Below are 22,627 nucleotides of genomic sequence, written 5' to 3'. Positions count from 1 at the left end.
GGGCTGGGCGCTCTGGCAGGCCCAGCGGTGGGGGGGGGGCAGTGCCGGGGGCCAGCGAAGGCACCGGGCTCTCTGGGCGCAGAGCAGGCGACTTGCCCGACCTGGCCCAGGGCTCCCTGCAGGGGCGCAGCAGCCGGGGGCTGGGCTCCCCAACCTCCCCCCGCCCCCCCGCCCCAAAGGCCCCCGAGAACTACAAGTCCCAGCCTGCACCGGGGCGGCTCGCCGGGTCCCTGGACACCCCAGACCAGCTGACGGCCGGCGGAGCGCGCGGACACCATTGGCACGGGCCGGGGAGGCGCCGGAGCGGGGCGATGCGCTGAGGGGGGGCGGCGTCCCCCCGCCAGGGCCCCCCTGCACCCCGATCTCCGGCTGGGTGAGCGGGCGCTGCAGTTCCGGGGGGGGGGAGGCGCTGGCCGCTGCAAAGCCAGGTGGGGGGTAGAAAGGGGGACTGACCCCCGCCGGCCCCCCGCCCCCCGGTGCCGCAGAGGAGGATGCGCGGGGGGGCCCCGAGAGAGGAGCTGGCAGCTCCCTGCGGCGATGAGGCTGCGGGCTTGACAGAGGCGAGCTGAGAAGGGAGCGGGGCTCGCCGGGGGGTGCCCCCCTCCGCCCGCCCTCCCGCCGTGGGGTGCCCCCCTCCGCCCGCCCTCCCGCCGTGGGGTGCCCCCCCCGCCCGCCGTGGGGTGCCCCCCTCCGCCCGCCCTCCCGCCGTGGGGTGCCCCCCCCGCCCGCCGTGGGGTGCCCCCCGTGGGGTGCCCCCCTCCGCCCGCCCTCCCGCCGTGGGGTGCTGCTGGGCGGGCTTCCAGCCCGCGGGGCGCGCAGAGAGCCAGCGAGCTGGGGCCAGGGCTGGGCCAGGCGTGGGTGCGCCTTGCTGGGGCGCCAGCCGGGAGCAGGTGAGGAGGACGCTCTGCCAGCCGCTGGGTGGCAGGAAGTCGGTGTGTCCCAGCTGGGTCTGGCCTGTGCCCGCCAGCCCGGGCCCCTGAGCCGGTGACATACGGGTGAGCGGCGCTGGCCCGTCCTGCCACCTCGCCGGCTGGAGCCCTCGTGCCCTGACCCCCCGGCGCCGGGTCACCCACCGCCCGCGGGCTGCTGGGTGCCTCCAGCCTCGCGGAGCCGGACCCGAGCCGGGGCTCCGAGCCGGTCCCTGGTGTAGCCTGGGCCCCCGCTCTCTGTCCGCGCGGGCGGGTCCTCTATTTATCTGTCCTCAAAGAAAGAATAAAGCCTCCTTTCTTCTGAGCGAGTCCGCGGCCGACGCTCAGCACCGCGGCCAGGCAGAGCCGGCGCCCAGAGATGCAAAGGCCGGACGCGCCGGGCCCTCGCTTCAAAGGGAAGCTGCGCCATTGAGAGGTGCAGGGGTCCCCAGCCAGGCTCCCGGGGGGTCGGCGTGGCCGGCCGGGGGAAGGCCCACGCTCTCAGCCGCGCCGTTGGGCTGCGGGGGTTAGTCCGTAGCGCCGCCCACCCACCTGCGGCCCCTGCCCGCCGGGCTGCAGCCAAGGGGCGACGGGCTGGGAGCTCTGGATGCTGCTGCAGAGCTGGGAGCGCGCACCGGGGGCCAGTCCCGGGGCCGGCAAAGGCGGGCGGCTGTCCCAGCGCGGAGCCAGGAAGCATGTCCCAGCAGCCGTCGGCGATCTAGGCCGGCCGTCCCCGCGGAGGGCCCAGCATGGAGGCCGGGCACAAGGCGCTGCCGGGCGAGGAGGCCGGGGACGGGGCAGAGGACAGCGGCGGGGTCTGGAGCCACAAGCCCCATCCCTTCTGGACGGCCGTATTCGACTACGAGGCAGCGGCGGAAGAGGAGCTGACGCTGCGGCGCGGCGACCTGGTGGAGGTGCTCTCTCAGGACTCCACCGTCTCGGGAGACGAGGGCTGGTGGACGGGGAAAATCGAGGGCAAGGTGGGCGTCTTCCCCTGTGACTACGTGGCCAGCGGCCCCCCGTGCGGGCCCTGCCCTCTGCCGCTGGAGATCTCCTTCCAGGAGCTGCTGCTGGACGAGATCATCGGGGTGGGGGGCTTCGGGAAGGTCTACAAGGGCGCGTGGCGGGGGGAGGAGGTGGCGGTGAAGGCGGCGCGCCAGGACCCCGACGAGGACATCGGCGCCACGGCCGAGAGCGTCCGGCAGGAGGCCCGGCTGTTCTGCATGTTGCACCACCCCAACATCGTTGCCCTGAAGGCCGTGTGCCTCCAGCCGCCCAACCTGTGCCTGGTGATGGAGTACGCCCGGGGCGGCCCCCTCAGCCGAGCCCTGGCCGGCAGGAAGGTGCCGCCGGACGTGCTGGTGAACTGGGCCGTGCAGGTCGCCCGCGGCATGAACTACCTGCACAATGAGGCCGTGGTGCCCATCATCCACCGCGACCTGAAATCCATCAACAGTGAGTGCCGGGCGAGGGGCCGGCGGGGGGCAGCGCCGGCCCCCCAGGACTGACTCCCCGGGCGTGTGGGTGCCCCTGGGATGCGGGCGGGGCCCACACCACTGGGTAACAGACTGAGACCTGCCAAACTCACTTCACACATTGAACAGCTGCTGGCAGGAAAGCAGGTGTACCAGGATGGGACTGGCATCCTAGCGGGGACAGGCCCCCTGCCCCATTCCCCTGAGCCAGCCAGTCCGTGCCCTGAGGCCGGATGGGAGCCGGAGCCCCCTAGCGGGGACAGGCCCTCTGCCCCATTCCCTGCCCCTGTGAGCCAGCCAGTCCGTGCCCTGAGGCTGGATGGGAGCCGGCGCCCCCTAGTGGGGACAGGCCCCCTGCCCCATTCCCCTGAGCCAGCCAGTCCGTGCCCTGAGGCCGGATGGGAGCCGGCGCCCCCTAGTGGGGACAGGCCCCCTGCCCCATTCCCCTGAGCCAGCCAGTCCGTGCCCTGAGGCCGGATGGGAGCCGGCGCCCCCTAGTGGGGACAGGCCCCCTGCCCCATTCCCCTGAGCCAGCCAGTCCGTGCCCTGAGGCCGGATGGGAGCCGGCGCCCCCTAGCGGGGACAGGCCCCCTGCCCCATTCCCCTGAGCCAGCCAGTCCGTGCCCTGGGGCCGGATGGGAGCCGGCGCCCCCTAGCGGGGACAGGCCCCTGCCCCTTCCCCACCCCCCTGAGCCAGCCAGTCCCTGCCCTGGGGCCGGATGGGAGCCGGAGCCCCCTAGCGGGGACAGGCCCCTGCCCCATTCCCTGCCCCCCTGAGCCAGCCAGTCCCTGCCCTGGGGCCGGATGGGAGCCGGCGCCCCCTAGTGGGGACAGGCCCCTGCCCCATTCCCCTGAGCCAGCCAGTCCGTGCCCTGGGGCCCCAGCAGGGGTGCAGCAAGGGGGGCCCCAGACCCCTCCCCCGGCCCCTGACCTGGCAAAGGAGGGGCAGTCAAGGGACATGGCAGCCTGGCGTACTCCAGTCAGGGGGTGCCCCCTCCCTGTGGGTGCCCCCTCACGCCCCCCTCACTCTCCTGCCCCCCCCAGTCCTGATCCTGGAGAAGATGGAGGACGGGGAGCTGGGCGGCCGCACGCTGAAGATCACGGACTTCGGGCTGGCCCGCGAGTGGCACAGGACGACCAAGATGAGCGCGGCCGGCACCTACGCCTGGATGGCGCCAGAGGTCATCCGGCTCTCGCGCTTCTCCAAGAGCAGCGACGTCTGGAGGTGCCGGGGCAGAGCGGGGGGCCCGCGGGGAGTGGGGATCAGTACGAGGGAGAGGGCGGGATCCCAACGGGCTGGGGGAGGGGGGTTCACAGCGTGGTGGGATGGGGGGGTCACCCCAACCCCCAGACCCATGCTCGGCACCCCCCCCAGCCCAGCCTGTCCCTGTGCTGCAGTTTTGGGGTGCTGCTGTGGGAACTGCTGACCGGGGAGGTGCCGTACCGGGAGATCGACGCGCTGGCCGTGGCCTATGGCGTGGCCATGAACAAGTTGACGCTGCCCATTCCCTCCACCTGCCCCGAGCCCTTCGCCCGCCTGCTGGCAGGTGAGTGCCCAGGGGAGACGGGGGGTGCGAGGGAGGGGGCTCTGGGGGTGCCCCTGGGCCTGGCTGATTCTCTCTCCCCACAGAGTGCTGGGACCCCGACCCCCACGCCCGGCCACCCTTCGGGAGCATCCTGGGGCGGCTGGTGGCCATCGAGCACTCGGCCATGTTCTCCATGGCCCTCGACGTCTTCCACTCGCTGCAGGACGACTGGAAGCTGGAAATCCAGCACATGTTCAGTGAACTGCGCACCAAGGAAAAGGTCAGTGGGACCCCCCTACCCTCCCGGATTCCAGCCCCCCCAACACAGCCCCCCTTCGGTCCCCCCACAGCTCCCCCAGCCACTGATCCCTCCTGGGACCCCCCCGTACTGCCCGTGCATGGCACAGCCCCCCTTTGGGTCGCCTCCCATCCCCCCACAGCTCCCCCAGCCACTGATCCCTCCTGGGACCCCCCCTACCGCCCGCCCCACGGCCCTCCCGGGTGCCGGCCCGTGCCCCACACTCTGCCCCCCCGTGCCCCAGGAGCTGCGGAGCCGGGAGGAGGAGCTGCTGCGGGCGGCCCAGGAGCAGAAGACGCAGGAGGAGAAGCTCCGGCGGCGCGAGCAGGAGCTGGCCGCCCGCGAGATCGACATCGTCCAGCGCGAGCTGCACTTGCTCATGGACCAACTGCACCAGGAGCGGCCCCGGGTCAAGGGGCGCAAGGGCCACTTCAAACGCAGCCGCCTCAAGCTGCGGGACGGGAACCGCATCAGCCTGCCCTCAGGTACCCCCCGCTGGCCCCCCCGCCGGCCCCCCTGGGCCCCCCCGCCCACATCAGCCTGCCCTCAGGTACCCCCCGCTGGCCCCCCCGCTGGCCCCCCCGCTGGCCCCCGCCGGCCCCCCTGGGCACCCCGCCCACATCAGCCTGCCCTCAGGTACCCCCCACTGGCCCCCCCGCTGGCCCCCCGTGCCCCCCTGTGCCCCCTGCCGGCCCCCCGCCCACATCAGCCTGCCCTCAGGTACCCCCCGTGCCCCCCTGGGCCCCCCCTGTGCCCCCCGTGCCCCCTGGGCCCCCCGCCCACATCAGCCTGCCCACAGGTACCCCCTGTGCCCCCCTGTGCCCCCCGCCCACATCAGCCTGCCCTCAGGTACCCCCGTGCCCCCCCTGGGCCCCCCACCGGCCCCCCTGTGCCTCCCTGTGCCCCTCGCCCACATCAGCCTGCCCTCAGGTACCCCCCGTGCCCCCCCTGGGCCCCCCACCGGCCCCCCTGGGCCCCCCGCCCACATCAGCCTGCCCTCAGGTACCCCCTGTGCCCCCCCTGTGCCCCCCGCCGGCCCCCCTGGGCCCCCCGCCCACATCAGCCTGCCCTCAGGTACCCCCGTGCCCCCCCTGGGCCGCCCGCCGGCCCCCTGTGCCCCCCGCCCACATCAGCCTGCCCTCAGGTACCCCCCGGGCCCCCCTGGGCCCCCCGCCCACATCAGCCTGCCCTCAGGTACCCCCTGGGCCCCCCCTGGGCCCCCCTGGGCCCCCCGCCCACATCAGCCTGCCCTCAGGTATCCCCGTGCCCCCCCTGGGCCCCCCGCCCACATCAGCCTGCCCTCAGGTACCCCCCGTGCCCCCCCGGGCCCCCCGCCCACATCAGCCTGCCCTCAGGTACCCCCTGTGCCCCCCCTGTGCCCCCCGCCGGCCCCCTGTGCCCCCCGCCCACATCAGCCTGCCCTCAGGTACCCCCGTGCCCCCCCTGGGCCGCCCGCCGGCCCCCCTGGGCCCCCCGCCCACATCAGCCTGCCCTCAGGTACCCCCCGGGCCCCCCTGGGCCCCCCGCCCACATCAGCCTGCCCTCAGGTATCCCCGTGCCCCCCCTGGGCCCCCCTGGGCCCCCCGCCCACATCAGCCTGCCCTCAGGTACCCCCCGTGCCCCCCCGGGCCCCCCGCCCACATCAGCCTGCCCTCAGGTACCCACTGGCCCCCCTGTGGCCCCCGCCAGCCCCCCTGTGGCTCCCAGCCACATCAGCCTCCCCTCAGGTACCTGCTGCAACCCCTGCCCCCCACCAGCCCCCCTGCACCCCCACCAGCCCTCCTGTGCCAAACAACCACCTCAGCCTGGCCTCAGGTACCCCCCACCCCCACCATGGGATTAGCCCCACAGGTTGGCACACAGTCACCCAATGGTGCCTCGCCCACTGTCACATCCACTCCTGGACCCACATCACTCCAAGGACCACAGCATCCTCTGTCATGCAGCCCCCCAGCCCTGCACCCCTCCTTTCCAGGCGCGAGTGCTGCAGTCCAGCTATCCCGCCACTTCCCCAGCAGTGATGGCAGCCAGTTGTCCGGCCACTTCCCCACGGCCCACCACCCTCTTCGCCCTTGCATCAGCCTGCAAATCCCAGCAGCCAGGCAGGAGTTCTCGCCCGCGCCCCCGGTCCCTGCGAGCGGCTCTGCTCCCTCAAGGCTGCCGGCTGCCCACCCTGCCTCCTGCAGCTCCAAAGGGTCACTGGCCCTGCCTGGCCCTGCAGCTCTTCTTATATGGGCCTGCCGGGCCCTGACTGGCTGTTTCTCTCAGCCCCTCTCAAATTGGCTGCCTCCTGCACAACTTCCCCAGGCCTCGAGTAACCCCTTAGAGGCCAGGGTGGGGCCAGTGCCCCATCACACTGCATGTCTCTTGCTGAGGGGGTTAGTTCTCTCGGTCGGTTCTGAATCAGGGGCGAGAGAGATTGTGGGGGGGACCAGCTCCTGTTGGTGAGAGACGAGCTTGGCAGAGCTCTGCTCCTGACGTCTCCTCCCCCATCGTCTCTAACATCCGGGGACCAGCCCAGCTACGCCCCTGAGACTGACAGTCACCTTCCTGCCGTGGCCACCGCAGACACGGGTGGGAGAGGAGAGATGGGGCTCTAGCCAATCTCCTCAGGATCCGGGGCAGCTTGGCCACAGGGGACGCTCTGGGCGGGCAGGTTGGCCATGCCAGCTGTTGCTCTGGAACCCGCATAGGGATGCCGTCTGGCTGGCATGGTCAGGTCCCCCTCCTGCATAGGTCCTGCTCGGGCCAGCAGAGCTGGCCAGGCCCTCTTGTCTCCCCACTCTCTTTGGGATTGTCTCGGGGTCCCCGGGCGATGCTCTGGAACTGCTCCCTACGAAGCCAGGCAGGACTCTGGGGGAGTCTCCTCTCGGCGAGCAGCCTGTCTGCAGGACACACAGCTCCCCCGGCTTCACCTTCCTGGGTCTGACCTCGCAGCATTCAGCCTCCTCTGCCCCTCCGTGCGCTTCCCACAGCCAGTCCGCCCAGGCGGGGTCCTGGGGGGCCAGAGGGTCCTGCCCCCCAACTTCGCAGTCAGACGGGACTCTCAGCCAGCCAGTAAAACAGAAGGTTTATTAGACGACAGGAACATGGTCTAACACAGAGCTTGTAGGTGCAGAGAACAGGACCCCTCAGCTGGGTCCATTTTGGGGGGCAGTGAGCCAGACAACCACGTCTGCCCTTCACTCCATGTCCCAGCCAGCCCCAAACTGAAACTCCCTCCAGCCCCCCTGCTCTGGGCTTTGTCCCTTTCCCCGGGCCAGGTGGTCACCTGATTCCTTTGTTCTCCAACCCTTCAGCTCTCACCTCGCAGGGGGGGAAGGGCCCAGGCCATCAGTGGCCAGGAAACAGGGTGTTGGCCATTGTCTGTGTCCAGACCCCCGCACACACCTGCCCTCTAGGGCTCTGCAATGATCATACACCCTTATCCTACCCCCTAGAGACTTAAGAACTGCCTAGGGGAAACTGAGGCACCCCCACACTGTTCAGAGGACACATTAAGAACAGTCCCGCTTCGTCACAGGGATCTCCCCTGGACCCAGGGGGTGCTCAGCGGGGAGGGCCCGGGGGCTGGTGTCGCAGCCGCAATGCTCCCAGCACAGCCGCCCGGAGCCCCAGCGCCTCTGGGCCGGGCCCCAAACCGGCGACGGGTGGAATAATCCAGCCGCCTTCGTTTGTCCACCAATTAGACCGAAATCCTGACGCCCGTTTGGTCCCTTGTTTTCTGCTCCTCTGGTGCCCAGCTGAGGCGTCACCCAGCCTTGGGCGGAACCAGTTGCTCCCGGGCTGGCGCCTTCTCCCGGCTTCGTTACTACCGGGTCACATCACGGCACCGTGGGAGCTGCGCTCTCCTCCAGTGGCCCTTTGGTTGGGTAAAGTCGTAGGCCGGTTATCTCAGCAACTTCCTGTACCACCACCAACCCCCCGTATGCCCCATAACCCCCCGTATGCCCCATAACCCCCGCATTTGCCCCATAACTCCCCTGTATGCCCCATATCTCCCATAACCCCTGCATTTGCCCCATAACTCCCCTGTATGCCCCATATCTCCCATAACCCCCAGTATGCCCCATAACCCCCCGCATGCCCCATAACCCCTGCATTTGCCCCATAACTCCCCTGTATGCCCCATATGCCCCATAACCCCCTGTATGCCCCATAACCCCTGCATTTGCCCCATAACTCCCCTGTATGCCCCATATGCCCCATAATCCCCTGTATGCCCCATAACTCCACTGTATGCCCCATATTCCCCCCATACTCCCCATAACCCCCCAATATACTCCATAACCCCCGCATTTGCCCCATAACTCCCCTGTATGCCCCATATGCCCCATAACCCCCCGTATGCCCCATAACCCCCCAATATGCTCCATAACCCCCGCATTTGCCCCATAACTCCCCTGTATGCCCCATATCTCCCATAACCCCCCGTATGCCCCATAACTTCCCCGTATGCCCCATATATGCCCCATTTCCGCCCTGTATTCCCCACATCCCCACATATGTCCCATAACCCCGATACACCACATAACCCCCCATTATGCCCCATATCCACCCCGTATGCCCCATAACCCCCCATACACCACATAACCCCCCCAGTATGCCCCATAACCCCCCGTATGCCCCATAACTCCACTGTATGCCCCATATTCCCCACATATGCCCCATATTCCCCCCCTTACTCCCCATATCCCCCGTATGCCCCATAACCACCGGCCCTGCCCTGCCCGCTGTGTCAGGCTGCCAGAAGTCGGGGCCCCGAACCTGCTCGGGGAGATCTATGGCAGTGCAGGGCGCCCGCCGCTGTAACCGCTGCCTTGGGGGGCTCCAGGGGGGCTGGGGCTCGGGGCCTGACCTGGCCTCTCTCCCCCCAGGCTTCCAACACAAGATCACGGTGCAGGCGTCGCCCACCCTGGACAAGCGGAAAGGCACCGGAGCCAACGGCACCAGCCCCCCTGCGAGCCCCATCATCATCCCCCGCCTGCGGGCCATCCGCCGTGAGTCCCCGTTCCCCCCCATCACCCCCCATAGCCCCCCCAGACTCTGCCTGTGGGCCATCCGCCGTGAGTCCCCGTTCCCCCCATCACCCCCCATAGCCCCCCAACCCCCCGTCTGTGGGCCCCCCATAGCCCCCCCAGACCCTGCCTATGGGCCATCCGCCGTGAGTCCCCGTTCCCCCCCATCACCCCCCATAGCCCCCCCAGACTCTGCCTGCGGGCCATCCGCCGTGAGTCCCCGTTCCCCCCCATAGCCCCCCCAGACTCTGCCTGCGGGCCATCCGCCGTGAGTCCCCGTTCCCCCCCATCACCCCCCATAGCCCCCCCAGACCCTGCCTGCGGGCCATCCGCCGTGAGTCCCCGTTCCCCCCCATCACCCCCCATAGCCCCCCCAGACCCTGCCTGCGGGCCATCCGCCGTGAGTCCCCGTTCCCCCCCATCACCCCCCATAGCCCCCCCAGACCCTGCCTGTGGGCCATCCGCCGTGAGTCCCCGTTCCCCCCATCACCCCCCATAGCCCCCCAACCCCCCGTCTGTGGGCCCCCCATAGCCCCCCCAGACCCTGCCTATGGGCCATCCGCCGTGAGTCCCCGTTCCCCCCCATCACCCCCCATAGCCCCCCCAGACCCTGCCTATGGGCCATCCGCCATGAGTACCCCATTACCCCCCATAGCCCCCCAACCCCCGTCTGTGGGCCACCCGCCGTGAGTACCCCATTCCCCCCCATTCCCCCCCATAGCCCCCCAACCCCCGCCTGCGGGCCATCCGCCGTGAGTCCCCGTTCCCCCCCATCACCCCCCATAGCCCCCCCAGACCCTGCCTATGGGCCATCCGCCGTGAGTCCCCGTTCCCCCCCATCACCCCCCATAGCCCCCCCAGACCCTGCCTATGGGCCATCCGCCGTGAGTACCCCATTACCCCCCATAGCCCCCCAAACCCCGTCTGTGGGCCACCCGCCGTGAGTACCCCATTCCCCCCCATCACCCCCCATAGCCCCCCAACCCCCGCCTGCGGGCCATCCGCCGTGAGTCCCCGTTTTCCCCCATCGCCCCCCATAGCCCCCCCAGACCCTGCCTGTGGGCCATCCGCCGTGAGTACCCCATTCCCCCCCATCACCCCCCATAGCCCCCCCAGACCCTGCCTGTGGGCCATCCGCCGTGAGTCCCCGTTCCCCCCCATCACCCCCCATAGCCCCCCCAGACCCTGCCTGTGGGCCATCCGCCGTGAGTACCCCATTCCCCCACATCACCCCCCATAGCCCTCCCAGACCCTGCCTGTGGGCCATCCGCCGTGAGTACCCCATTCCCCCCCATCACCCCCCATAGCCCCCCAGACCCTGCCTGTGGGCCATCCGCCGTGAGTCCCCGTTCCCCCCCATCGCCCCCCATAGTCCCCCCCAGACCCTGCCTGTGGGCCATCCGCCGTGAGTATCCCATTACCCCCCATAGCCCCCCAACCCCCGTCTGTGGGCCACCCGCCGTGAGTACCCCATTCCCCCCATCACTCCCCATAGCCCCCCAACCTCCATCTGTGGGCCATCCGCCGTGAGTACCCCATTCCCCCATCACCCTCCATAGCCCCCCCCGCCATGAGTACCCCATTACCTCCCATAGCCCCCCAACCCGTCTGTGGGCCATCTGCCGTGAGTACCCCATCACTCCCTATAGCCCCCCAACCCCTGTCTGTGGGCCACCTGCCGTGAGTACCCCATTCCCCCCATCACTCCCCATAGCCCCCCAACCCCTGTCTGTGGGCCATCCGCCGTGAGTACCCCATTCCCCCATCACCCTCCATAGCCCCCCCCGCCATGAGTACCCCATTACCTCCCATAGCCCCCCAACCCGTCTGTGGGCCATCTGCCGTGAGTACCCCATCACTCCCTATAGCCCCCCAACCCCTGTCTGTGGGCCACCTGCCGTGAGTACCCCATTCCCCCCCATCACTCCCCATAGCCCCCCAACCCCTGTCTGTGGGCCACCTGCCGTGAGTACCCCATTCCCCCCCATCACTCCCCATAGCCCCCCAACCCCTGTCTGTGGGCCATCCGCCGTGAGTACCCCATTCCCCCCCATCACCCTCCATAGCCCCCCCAGACCCTGCCTGTGGGCCACCCGCCGTGAGTACCCCATTACCCCCCGTAGCCCCCCATCACCCTCCATAGTCCCCCCCACACCTGCGGACCATCCGTGTGAATTTGCCCCCCAGCTCTGCCATGACTCCTCCTTCCCTTGCTGGGTCTCTGCTGCCCAGGTCTCAGGCCAGGCACCCTGTGGGGCTGCCCCGAGGCCGGCTGTGCGGGCTGGTCCCGACTGGGCCGGGGAATGGTTGCGGCTCCTGTCCCGGATCCAGGAACCAGGACCAGACCCAAGAACTGGCGCGTTATGAGCCAATGTCTCCCCCTCCCCCCGCACTGGGCGGTAACCCTGGGGAGACGCCCCCCGGCCATCTCCCCGCTCCCCCCCCTCCATAGCTCCTACTGGGAGGGGTACTGAGCCCAGAAACCCCTCCCGCCCCCCGGGTCCCGATGAACTGCCGTGCGGGAGACTCGTCCCACTAACCCCCTCGTTGCAGTCACGCCCGTGGACGGCAGCCAGACGTGGGGCCGCAGCGCGGGGCTGAAGAAGGAGGAGCTGGGGGGCAACAAGAAGAAGGGGCGCACGTGGGGGCCCAGCTCCACGCTGCAGAAGGAGCGGCTCGGTGGGGAGGAGCGGTATGGGGCCAGAGAGTGAGGGGCACCGGCTGGATGGCGGGGAGCTCATGGCTGGGCTAGCAGGGGGCTGCGGGTCGGGAGGGAGGGGCACCGGCAGGGCTGGGGGGCCCAGGGCTGGGCTGGCAGGGGCTGCGGGTCGGGAGCGAGGGGCACCGGCAGGGCTGGGGGGGCCCAGGGCTGGGCTACCGGGGGCTGCGGGTCGGGAGCGAGGGGCACCGGCAGGGTTGGGGGGGCCCAGGGCTGGGCTGGCGGGGGCTGCGGGTCGGGAGCGAGGGGCACCGGCAGGGTTGGGGGGCCCAGGGCTGGGCTACCGGGGGCTGCGGGTCGGGAGCGAGGGGCACCGGCAGGGCTGGGGGGGCCCAGGGCTGGGCTGGCGGGGGCTGCGGGTCGGGAGCGAGGGGCACCGGCAGGGTTGGGGGGGCCCAGGGCTGGGCTACCGGGGGCTGCGGGTCGGGAGCGAGGGGCACCGGCAGGGTGGCACGGGGGGGCCCAGGGCTGGGCTGGCGGGGGCTGCGGGTCGGGAGCGAGGGGCACCGGCAGGGTTGGGGGGGCCCAGGGCTGGGCTGGCGGGGGCTGCGGGTCGGGAGCGAGGGGCACCGGCAGGGTGGCACGGGGGGGCCCAGGGCTGGGCTGGCGGGGGCTGCGGGTCGGGAGCGAGGGGCACCGGCAGGGTTGGGGGGGCCCAGGGCTGGGCTGGCGGGGGCTGCGGGTCGGGAGCGAGGGGCACCGGCAGGGTTGGGGGGGCCCAGGGCTGGGCTGGCGGGGGCTGCGGGTCGGGAGCGAGGGGCACCGGCAGGGTGGCACGGGGGGGCACTCACTTCGTAGCCGTCTCACCGTCTCTCCTGGCGCAGGCTGAAGGCTCTGGGCGAGGGCAGCAAGCAGTGGTCATCCAGCGCCCCCAACCTGGGCAAGTCCCCGAAACGTGCCCCCATGGCAGGGGGCTTCGCCAGCCTGACGGAGATGGGTACGTGGGGGGGCGGGACTCAGGCCCCGAGGCGTGAGGGCAGCGGTGGGGGGGGGCATGTCGGGGGAAGTAGCAGGGGGGCTTGGTGCTTCCAGCCGTGGGGCGAGGGGCCGTGCTAGCCACCCCCCAGCCCAGCACCCTGGAGCCTGGCTGGCTTAGAGGCCTCAGGGCAAGGAGTCCGACGCCCCCCAGGGGATGCCAGGGCCCAGAAGAGGGAGATGGGGGGCGAAGGCCCAGCAGGAGGGGCCCATGGGCAAGGGATGGGGGGGTCGCTGTGCCCCTCCCCTGGCGCTGACCCCTGTCCGTCTGTCCGTCTGTCTGTCTCTCCCCAGAGGAGTACGCGGAGGCGGAGGGCAGCACCCCCCACTCCCCCTACCCGCCCCTCCCCCTGCCGGGGGGCGAGGACCAAGCCCCCGGGCCCACGGACGAGCTGCCCCCTGGCGCCGAGGGCCTGCACCGAGCCGGGCCCCACGGGCGCAGCGAGTGGGCTCTGCTGGGCTGCGCCTCCGTCCTGGCCTCCGTGGGGCTGGGCAGCGACCTGCTGGAGCTGGGCCGGGAGGTGGCGGGGGGCCCGTTCCCGCGGGGGGGGCCGCTCCCGGCGGGGCGAGGGGCCCCCCAGCTCCCTCACGCTGCTCTCGCTCTCCTCCCTCTGCGAGTGCAACTCCACCAAGTCCCTGCTGCCCGCGGCCGAGGAGCCGCCCGGCCCGGCCCCCCGCCCCACGGGGCCCCCCCCCCGGCGCCCCCCCCGCCCACAACCCCCTGCTGGACCTCCGGGCCGAGAGCTTCAAGAGGGGCCCGCGCCAGTCGCTGACGCCCACCCACGTGACGGCCGCCCAGGTGGTGACCCGCGGGCACCGACGCACGCCCTCAGACGGGGCCCTGCGCCAGGCTGCGCTCAGCCAGCAGGGGGCGCCCACGGCCGGTGAGTGGGGGTGCCCCAGTGCCCCCCTGAGCAACATGATACAGGGGTCGTGCCCCCCGCGGCCCCTCCCTGACCCCCAACCCGCTCCTCAGCCCCTCCCTGACCCTCCACGCCAACCCCCTCCTCACCCCCAGCCCCTCCCTGACCCCCAACCTCAACCCCCTTCTTACCCCCCGCCCCTCCCTGCCTCCCCAACCCCCTCCTCACTCCCCCAGCCCCTCCCTGCCTCCCCGTCCCCCTCGCTGACCTGCCCATCCCTGCGTCTATCACACCCATGCCCCACCACAGCCCACCCCACCTCACCAGCCTGTTGGGGTCCCCAGCTCCCAGGTCCCGGGGCTGTTCTGGGGTCCCTGGGGCCCTCATTTCTCATCCCTCCCCCAACTCCCTAGGCCCCACTTCCCCTGCCAGAGCCAGGGGTCGAATCCAGGAGTCCGGGCTCCCTGCTCCCCATGGAGGGCCTGGGTGGGGTGTCTGGGGAGTGGTGCTGGGGGGGGGGTGGAAGCGGTGTGAGGAGTTGGGACTGTGAGGTGGAGGGAGGGGGCCTGTGGTTGAGGGGGGCTTTATGGGGGGATTCTGGGGGGGCTAATGGGCTGCAGTCACCCAGGCCAGCTAAGATGGTTTCCTCCCCCCTCCCCACAGGCTCCCAGGAGACCCTGGACCCCCCCACGCTCTTCCCACCCCCGGCACGGCGCAGGCCCCCTGAGAAGGACCCGGCTGTGGAGCGCCCCAAGACCCTGGAGTTCGCGCCCCGGCCCCGCCCCTCGCCCTCCCGCTCCCGCCTCGACCCCTGGAAACTCGTCTCCTTCGGAAGGACTCACCGCGCGTCCCCGGGCAGCGGGTGCGAGACGCAGGGGGAGCAGGGCAGAGTCGGCGGGGAGCCACCGGACCCCGCCAGTGCCCGCCAGACACTGCTGGACATAGACATGGAGGGTCAGAGCAAGGACAGCACGGTGCCCCTCTGTGGGGGGGCACTGCACTCCAGCAGCCTGGACGCCGACATGTCCCACTGACCTGGCACTGCGCCCCCCCGGAGACCAGGGAACCACCCATGAATGTACACCCCCCCCACAGCCGGTGTGGGGCACCAGACCTACCTGGGGGCGGGGGGGGGCCTCTTGGATGGACCAGCCTCTTTACTGTGCGCCTGCTCTACCATCCCCCACTCTGCTGCTGACCCCATTCCCCACCCTCAGCAGGCTGAGATCCCACCGCACCCACCAACCGCTCCAAAGGTTCTGCTGTGGGAGAAGCTGCTGCCCCAGAGAAGCAGGGTTGGGAAGGGAATTGTGGGGGAGGGGAGCATGTGTATTTATTGATTGGGGGGTTAAGAACCCCCACCCCTATTTAAATTCCATGTGGTGTTTGTAAAAAAAAAAAAAAAAAGACCCTTTCTGAGCCAGCAGGGGGTGCTTGTCCCCCGTGAACTTATTCATTAACTCGCGGCCTTCAGGCCTCATTTCCAGCCCAAGGTGTCGTGCGTGCAGCTGAGCCCTCCAGTGCTTACAGGGACCCCCTCACCTGGCACCAAGATGCAGCCACCTCTGGGGTGGGACTTGAGCTGTTTATCCAGGGCCCCCCTCATCTGGTGTTGAGATGCAGCCGTCTCTGGGGTAGGGCATGGGGACTGTTCAGATGGGGACCCCTCTCGCTGGGCCCCTCCGGAGTTCGTCAGTCCCATTCTCCCCTTCTTTACCTGCTGGCCTCCAGCCCCCCCTGAACAGGGAACGGAACCCAGGAGTCTGGTGACGGGGGCCGGGGCGCGGAGAGAGGTTATGGCCCCCTCAGCTTTGCACCCGGTGTTCAGAGGCTGGTTTGCGCCCAGGTTTCTGCTCGCTGCCCAGGGCGCAGCTGGCTCGGCAGGGCAGGGGACGGAGTGAGGCTGCCCTGGGTTTGACGCCGTTCCCCCAGAGGGGCCGGGTGGGATGCAGGACACCTGGGTTCGGTGCCCGGCGCTGCCCCTGCACATCCTGTGCCAGCCCTCGTGCCCAGGGGCTGAGCCACGGCCCTGATCCTGCACAGGGCGGGGCCTGACTAAACCCTGACACCACCAGTGCTGGGCCCAGGCCAGCCCTGTCCTGCCCCCAAAGCCCCAGTGCCCCGTGGGATCGGCCAGGCCAACCGTGCACCCGTCGGGCGCTTGCTGCTGCATCCTGATTCCCGAGGGATCACCCCAAGTGCTGCCCCTGGACCCCAACAACTCCCAGCCTCTGGGCCTGCTGCAGTACTGCCCATGGCCACGAGGGGGCAGGCAGGGCCCGGCAATCCCACCCGCCAGTGAGGCCTGGCTCCCAGCCCCCTCCCAGAGCTGGGAGAGAACCCAGGCGTCCTGGCTCCCAGCCCCCCCTGCTCTAACCACTAGACCCCCCACTCCCCTCCCAGAGCTGGGAGAGAACCCAGGCGTCCTGGCTCCCAGCCCCCCCTGCTCTAACCACTAGACCCCCCACTCCCCTCCCAGAGCTGGGAGAGAACCCAGGCGTCCTGGCTCCCAGCCCCCCTGCTCTAACCACTAGACCCCCACGCCCCTCCCAGAGCTGGGAGAGAACCCAGGCGTCCTGGCTCCCAGCCTCCCCTGCTCTAACCACTAGACCCCCACGCCCCTCCCAGAGCTGGGAGAGAACCCAGGCGTCCTGGCTCACATCCCCCCCTCCTCTGCCTTGCAGCTGGGGGGAGCCTTAGGGTCCAGCTCAGCTGTGTTGCCATGGTTACCATAGAGGGTGACAAGAGCATCGCTGCTGACTGGCTGGGGGCGGAATAGCCCCCCCCCTCCCCCACCCCCCCCAGTCCTCCCCCAGGTTGGGCCATGCTGGGAAACGCAGCGTCCCCCCCTCCATGCCTGGGGCCTGATCCCCCCTTCTAGTGGTCAGAGCGGGGGGGGGGGGGGGCAGCTGGGAGCCAGGACTCCTGGGTTCACCACCCGGCTCTGGGCACGGCCTGGGGTGTAGGGCTTCTAGCTGTGGCCGTCCCGTCCCTCCACGCAGGAGGCTGGGTGCTGGGCCTCGCCCTGGCCAGGGCCCACTCTGCCCTGCCAGCCCCACACGCCCCTAGGCCGGCCTGTCCGGTCTCCCCCCAATCCCCCCGGGCTGGGCCGGAACGCCACCGAGACGCCAGGACCGTCCCCCGCAGAGCCAGGCGCATGCTCCCGGCCCCAGGGATGGGGGCCTGAGGCGTGATCCACACTCCCACCCTGATGCCCTGCCCCCCTGGGAGCAGCCCCAGGCTTGGTGGGAATGGGCAGTGCCCCACCGCCGGGCCGGCAGGCTGCCTGCAGACTCAGGCAAACTCCAGGCCGTTCTCCGACTGCTGCGGCTGCCTGGGGCCAAGGCCCACGGCGGATTAAGGAAAAGGCCCGATGCTGCCGGCCCTGGGCAGGGTCAGGGGCAACGTCCTTGGGCCACGCTGGCGACACCAGCCGGGCAGCCCCCGGTACAGCGCCCCCGATCCCGGTCCCCCCCAGAGCAGAAATAAAGGGAGGACAGGAGAAAATCAACACGGATTTTATAGCGTCTACGGTGGGGGAGGGAGAATAAACCCTTGACAAGAAATCACAGCGATGCCATAGTCCACGGCCGCCCCACATGCAGCCCCCGGGTCTCTGCCCCCCACGTCACCCCCCGCAGGCCCCACGTCACTCCCAGCACAGGCCCAGCTGCTCTACGGCTCCTCGGTCAGAGGTGGGGCAGGGGGCAGCTGGGGGGGGGGGTTTGGCCTCTTCCTCCCGTCACCCTTCTGTAGCCCCCGCCCCTGGGATCCTGCGTGGCCCATGTTGGGGGCAGGGGGCAGCCTTGTTCGTGGGGGGCTGGGCCCCACAGGGGGGCAGGGAGGGAAACGAGCCCAGCGGCCCCATGGCGTGCTGTGAATTTGGGGGGGGGGGAGAAATCACCATCAGCTGCGTGGGGGGGGCAGCAACTGGCACTGGCGGGGTGGGGCGGTGGGCTCTGCCCCCAGCACTGGTGGGGCATGGGGTGGTGAAAGGAGGGGCTCCATGCCAGGTGGGGCAGGGGAGTTGGGCCCTGTGGGGGGGAGGGGGAAAATCTGGTTCTGCAGACGTCCCCCCTTCCCATCACCCCTCTTGCCATAACAACCCTGGGGGGAAGGTGGGTCCCACCCCATCAAATTCCACTATGGGGCTGGGGTGGGGGGGCAGTCTCACAGACCAGGGGCTGCAACCACCACCAGGCAGGCTGCTTGTGTGTTCTGGGGGGGGGGGTGCCGTCCCCCCACCACAGATGTCCCCCCCAGGAAGCCATGGGGGGACAATTTGCTTGATGCCATGGGGTCAATTTATCCCCTCACCAGAGCTGTGGGGGCTCCCCCTGGCATCACTGGGGGGGCCAGGGGGGATCTGCCCCAGGCGGGGCATGGGGGTCATCGTGCATTAGGACTCACCCCCCCCCAGAGCCCCCCAGCCGCCTCCTCGTGGGGGGGAAAGGAAACGAGGAGACTGCCGGGCACCAAGCGCTCTGCCCGGGGGGCCGCGGGGGCCCTATGCAATCAGCTCCTTGTAGCCGTCCCGCTGCCCCCGACGCAGGATCTTCAGCTCCGTCAGCTGGATGTAACGCAGGACATTGGTGTCTGGGGAAAAGGGGAAAGGGCTCAGGGGGAAATTCACGCCCAGCCCCCGCCCCCCACCCTGCCCCCCGAGCGCCCCCACCCCCCCAGTGCCCCATGGGGCCGGCTCTGTCTGCCAGGGGAGACCCCCCCCCCGCTGAGCCCCCGCCCCCCCAGCGCCCCATGGGACCAGCCCTGCCTGCCAGGGGAGACCCCCCCCGCTGAGCCCCCGCCCCCCCAGCGCCCCATGGGACCAGCCCTGCCTGCCAGGGGAGACCCCCCCACGCTGAGCCCCCGCCCGCTCCCGGCAGCCCAGCGCCCCGTAGCAGGACCGAGGCCATGCATGGCGCTTGCTCCGGCCGCTCACCTGCGGGCTCCCGGCTCTTGGCCTCCTTCAGGTAGAGCAGGGCGCGGGCGTAGTCCCCCAGGTGGTAGGAGGCGATGCCCGCCCGGTACGTGGCTTTGAAGTTGCTGCCTTGTTTCTCCAGCACTTTCAGGCAATATTCCCGCACCCGCTCGTAGTTCACCAGCTCTGACTGCAGCAGGCAGGCTGGGCAGGGCAGAGGGGCCGTCAGTGGGGCTGGGGACGGGACGCCCACCCTCGCCCGCCGCGCCCTGACCCCTGCGTGGCTGGGACCCAGGGGAGCCGAGCTCCATTCGTTACCTTCCTGGTCCCCAGCTCAGGGCTCCCCCCCGCCCCCCAGCCCTGCCGGTGCCCCTCACCTCCCGACCCGCAGCCCCTGCTACCCCGGCCCTGGGCTCCCCCCCAGCCCTGCCGGTGCCCCTCACTCCCGACCCGCAGCCCCTGCTACCCCGGCCCTGGGCTCCCCCCTGCCCCCCAGCCCTGCCGGTGCCCCTCACTCCCGACCCGCAGCCCCTGCTACCCCAGCCCTGGGCTCCCCCCTGCCCTGCGGTGCCCCTCACTCCCGACCCACAGCCCTGCTACCCCGGCCCTGGGCTCCCCCCTGCCCCCCAGCCCTGCCAGTGCCCCTCATTCCCGACCCGCAGCCCCTGCTACCCCGGCCCTGGGCTCCCCCCCAGCCTGCCGGTGCCCCTCACTCCCCGACCCGCAGCCCCTGCTACCCCGGCCCTGGGCTCCCCCCTGCCCCCAGCCCTGCCGGTGCCCCTCACTCCCGACCCGCAGCCCCTGCTACCCCGGCCCTGGGCTCCCCCCTGCCCCGCCGGTGCCCCTCACTCCCAACCCGCAGCCCCTGCTACCCCGGCCCTGGGCTCCCCCCTGCCCCGCCAGTGCCCCTCACTCCCGACCCGCAGCCCCTGCTACCCCGGCCCTGGGCTCCCCCTGCCCCCCAGCCCTGCCGGTGCCCCTCACTCCCGACCCGCAGCCCCTGCTACCCCGGCCCTGGGCTCCCCCCTGCCCTGCCGGTGCCCTCACTCCCGACCCACAGCCCCTGCTACCCCGGCCCTGGGCTCCCCCCTGCCCCCCAGCCCTGCCAGTGCCCCTCATTCCCGACCCGCAGCCCCTGCTACCCCGGCCCTGGGCTCCCCCCCAGCCCTGCCGGTGCCCCTCACTCCCGACCCGCAGCCCCTGCTACCCCGGCCCTGGGCTCCCCCCTGCCCCCAGCCCTGCCAGTGCCCCTCACTCCCGACCCGCAGCCCCTGCTACCCCGGCCCTGGGCTCCCCCTGCCCCGCCAGTGCCCCTCACTCCGACCCGCAGCCCCTGCTACCCCGGCCCTGGGCTCCCCCCTGCCCCGCCAGTGCCCCTCACTCCCGACCCGCAGCCCCTGCTACCCCGGCCCTGGGCTCCCCCCTGCCCCCAGCCCTGCCGGTGCCCCTCACTCCCGACCCGCAGCCCCTGCTACCCCAGCCCTGGGCTCCCCCCTGCCCCCAGCCCTGCCGGTGCCCCTCACTCCCGACCCGCAGCCCCTGCTACCCCAACCCTGGGCTCCCCCCCAGCCCTGCCGGTGCCCCTCACTCCTGACCCACAGCCCCTGCTACCCCGGCCCTGGGCTCCCCCCTGCCCCGCCGGTGCCCCTCACTCCTGACCCACAGCCCCTGCTACCCCAACCCTGGGCTCCCCCCCAGCCCTGCCGGTGCCCCTCACTCCCGACCCACAGCCCCTAGTATCCCAGGTGAGGGGCTGGCCACAGGATGGGAGTCAATTGAAAACAAAAGTGTTTCCCAGGCAGCCTCTGCCCCACCCTGCAGCCACGTGGGGTCCCCTGGGGAATTGCTCACGAGAGGCTCCCGTGGGGTCCCCTGTGGCCTGGCACACGTGGGTCCCAGCTGCGGCCCAGGGCCCCGCTCTCTGGAGCCTGCATGGGGGCTGGACGAGGCGGTTCCCTGGGGCTTCCCCCCGCGGCCCGACTCGGTGACAGGCGGACGCACGTGGCCGGGGCGTTGGGAGCTGCGAACTGCAGGACCCCGACCCTCCCCATCGCCCGGCCACCTGGGTCCCCATCCCCCTGCTGGGCCCTGGGCTGCCCTTGGCCGGTCCCGCGGCGGGCTGCACAAGTTGCGGCAATGGGGCTCTGGCAGGGCACCTCACACGCCAACGCGGAGATGCTAGAAGCCCAGGACCCCCGGCTCGGCTGCTCCCACGGGTGTTTCGCTCATGCTTTGCACCAGTAAACACTTGTGCGAAGTGCCAGGGGGCATGGCGCACCAGTGTAAACAGCTGCCCATGGGGCAAGGCCCCATGTCATACAGGCCCAACCCTCAACCCAGCTCTGGGGCCCACCTCCTGACTGACCCCAGCCGGACGGCAGCCCTTGCCTGGGCCCTGTCAGTCAATTCGCAGTGGGGCTCGAAAGCAAGAGGTACCAGCCCCACTGAGCAGCCCCTGGTAACGCCGCGCCGCTGGAGTGACACTCCAGCCCCATCGCAGGCAGGAGTGACTCCGGATTGACCTCGGCAGGGGGGCTGGGATCAGAACCAGCCCTGACCCATCGCAGGCAGGAGTGACTCCGGATTGACCTCGGCAGGGGGGGCTGGGATCAGAACCAGCCCTGACCCATCGCAGGCAGGAGTGACTCCGGATTGAGCTGGGGAAGGGCTGGGATCAGAATCCGGTCCCATGTCTACCTGGCAGGGGGGGTCTCCCCGCCACGGATGGTGGCTCTGCCAAGTGACAGGTGGGGGAATGAGCTGTAACTAGTCTGTCCGTCCCCCACAGCCCCGGGGTCAGCACCTACCCGTCAGGCTGTCGTAACACTCCCACCTCGGTGCTCTCCACCAGCCGCAGCTGCTCCTCCGTCAGCGGGCACCGCCCCGGGTCCGGCGGGCTCTGCTCCGGGCTGGCTGCCCCTGCCCGGCCCTGCACCCCCTTGAGCTGCAGCAGGGCGCGGTGGTATTTCCCGATGGCCTCCCGGAATTTCTTCTCCTTGTAGCAGCGGTTCCCTTCCGCCTTGAACTCCACGGCCTTCCGGATCTGGCTCTCCGCCGCGCCCTCCTCAGCGCGGGCCCGGTGCCCCCCACCAGCCTCGGGGCAGCCCTGGCCCGGCTCCTCCATGGCCCTGCTCAGAGGCAGCGAGCATGCCGGGCGGAGGGGAAAGCCGGGGGACGAGCCGGGGGGGTGTGCTGTGCAGACAGCGGATGGGGGCTGGGGGGGGCCCTGGCCAGGCTGTGACTCCGGCGGGGGGAGCAGCGAGGACGAGGCGCCGGCTGGCTCTGCAGCAACAGCACCGGAAAGCTTCCCCAGATGCATTGTGGGAATATCCCATCGCACGCAGCAGCGCTGACCTTAGATGTCTCCATGTTAAAAAGCCAGGAGTCCCTTTCGGCCGGGGGGGGGGGGGGGCGTGATCGGGGAATTAATCCGGGGCCCTCCCCTTTGCAAACCCTCCCCTGCCGGGCAATTGTTCCGGCACGCCTGAGTCACAACCTGCAGCCTCTCCAGGCTCCCCCAAAGCGCCTCCAGGGCTGGGGGGGGCGGGGGGGGAGAAGAGCTGAGAGAAGACACGTGTGTGTGCGCCTGGCACCTTGCACAGTGGGGCCCTGTAAGCATCCACCCCCCCCAAACTAACCACTAGCCCAGCCCTGGGCTCCCCCCCAGCCCTGCCGGCGCCCCTCACTCCCGCCCCGCAGCCCCCTGCCGGCGCCCCTCACTCCCGCCCCGCAGCCCCCTGCTCCCCCCAGCCCTGCCGGCGCCCCTCACTCCCGCCCCGCAGCCCCCGGTGCCCCCCCAGCCCTGCCGGCGCCCCTCACTCCCGCCCCGCAGCCCCCTGCCCCCCCCAGCCCTGCCGGCGCCCCTCACTCCCGCCCCGCAGCCCCCTGCCGGCGCCCCTCACTCCCGCCCCGCAGCCCCCTGCTCCC

General features: G+C 71.0%; 2 protein-coding genes across 2 annotated transcripts; one reads left to right on the top strand and one right to left on the bottom strand.

The window, feature by feature from the left end:
- Positions 1-53: 53 nt before the first annotated feature.
- On the top strand, positions 54-15,337 carry MAP3K10 (mitogen-activated protein kinase kinase kinase 10). Its single transcript, XM_078849962.1, is given in 13 exon segments — positions 54-2,363; positions 3,428-3,608; positions 3,782-3,930; positions 4,014-4,189; positions 4,452-4,692; positions 7,897-8,079; positions 9,085-9,207; positions 11,779-11,917; positions 12,769-12,881; positions 13,214-13,436; positions 13,438-13,632; positions 13,634-13,803; positions 14,446-15,337. Coding segments are annotated over 13 exon segments (2,970 nt in total). The 5' UTR covers positions 54-1,657; the 3' UTR covers positions 14,817-15,337.
- A 1,947-nt stretch (positions 15,338-17,284) lies between these two features.
- On the bottom strand, positions 17,285-22,034 carry TTC9B (tetratricopeptide repeat domain 9B). The gene is given in 4 exon segments (XM_073321579.2): positions 17,285-18,378; positions 18,722-18,904; positions 21,508-21,529; positions 21,531-22,034. Coding segments are annotated over 4 exon segments (783 nt in total). The 5' UTR covers positions 22,020-22,034; the 3' UTR covers positions 17,285-18,289.
- Between the last annotated feature and the right edge of the window lie 593 nt (positions 22,035-22,627).

Source organism: Lepidochelys kempii, chromosome 23, assembly GCF_965140285.1.
Source record: "Lepidochelys kempii isolate rLepKem1 chromosome 23, rLepKem1.hap1, whole genome shotgun sequence".
Lineage (NCBI taxonomy): Eukaryota > Metazoa > Chordata > Testudines > Cheloniidae > Lepidochelys > Lepidochelys kempii.
This window is presented reverse-complemented; position numbering and strand designations above follow the sequence as displayed.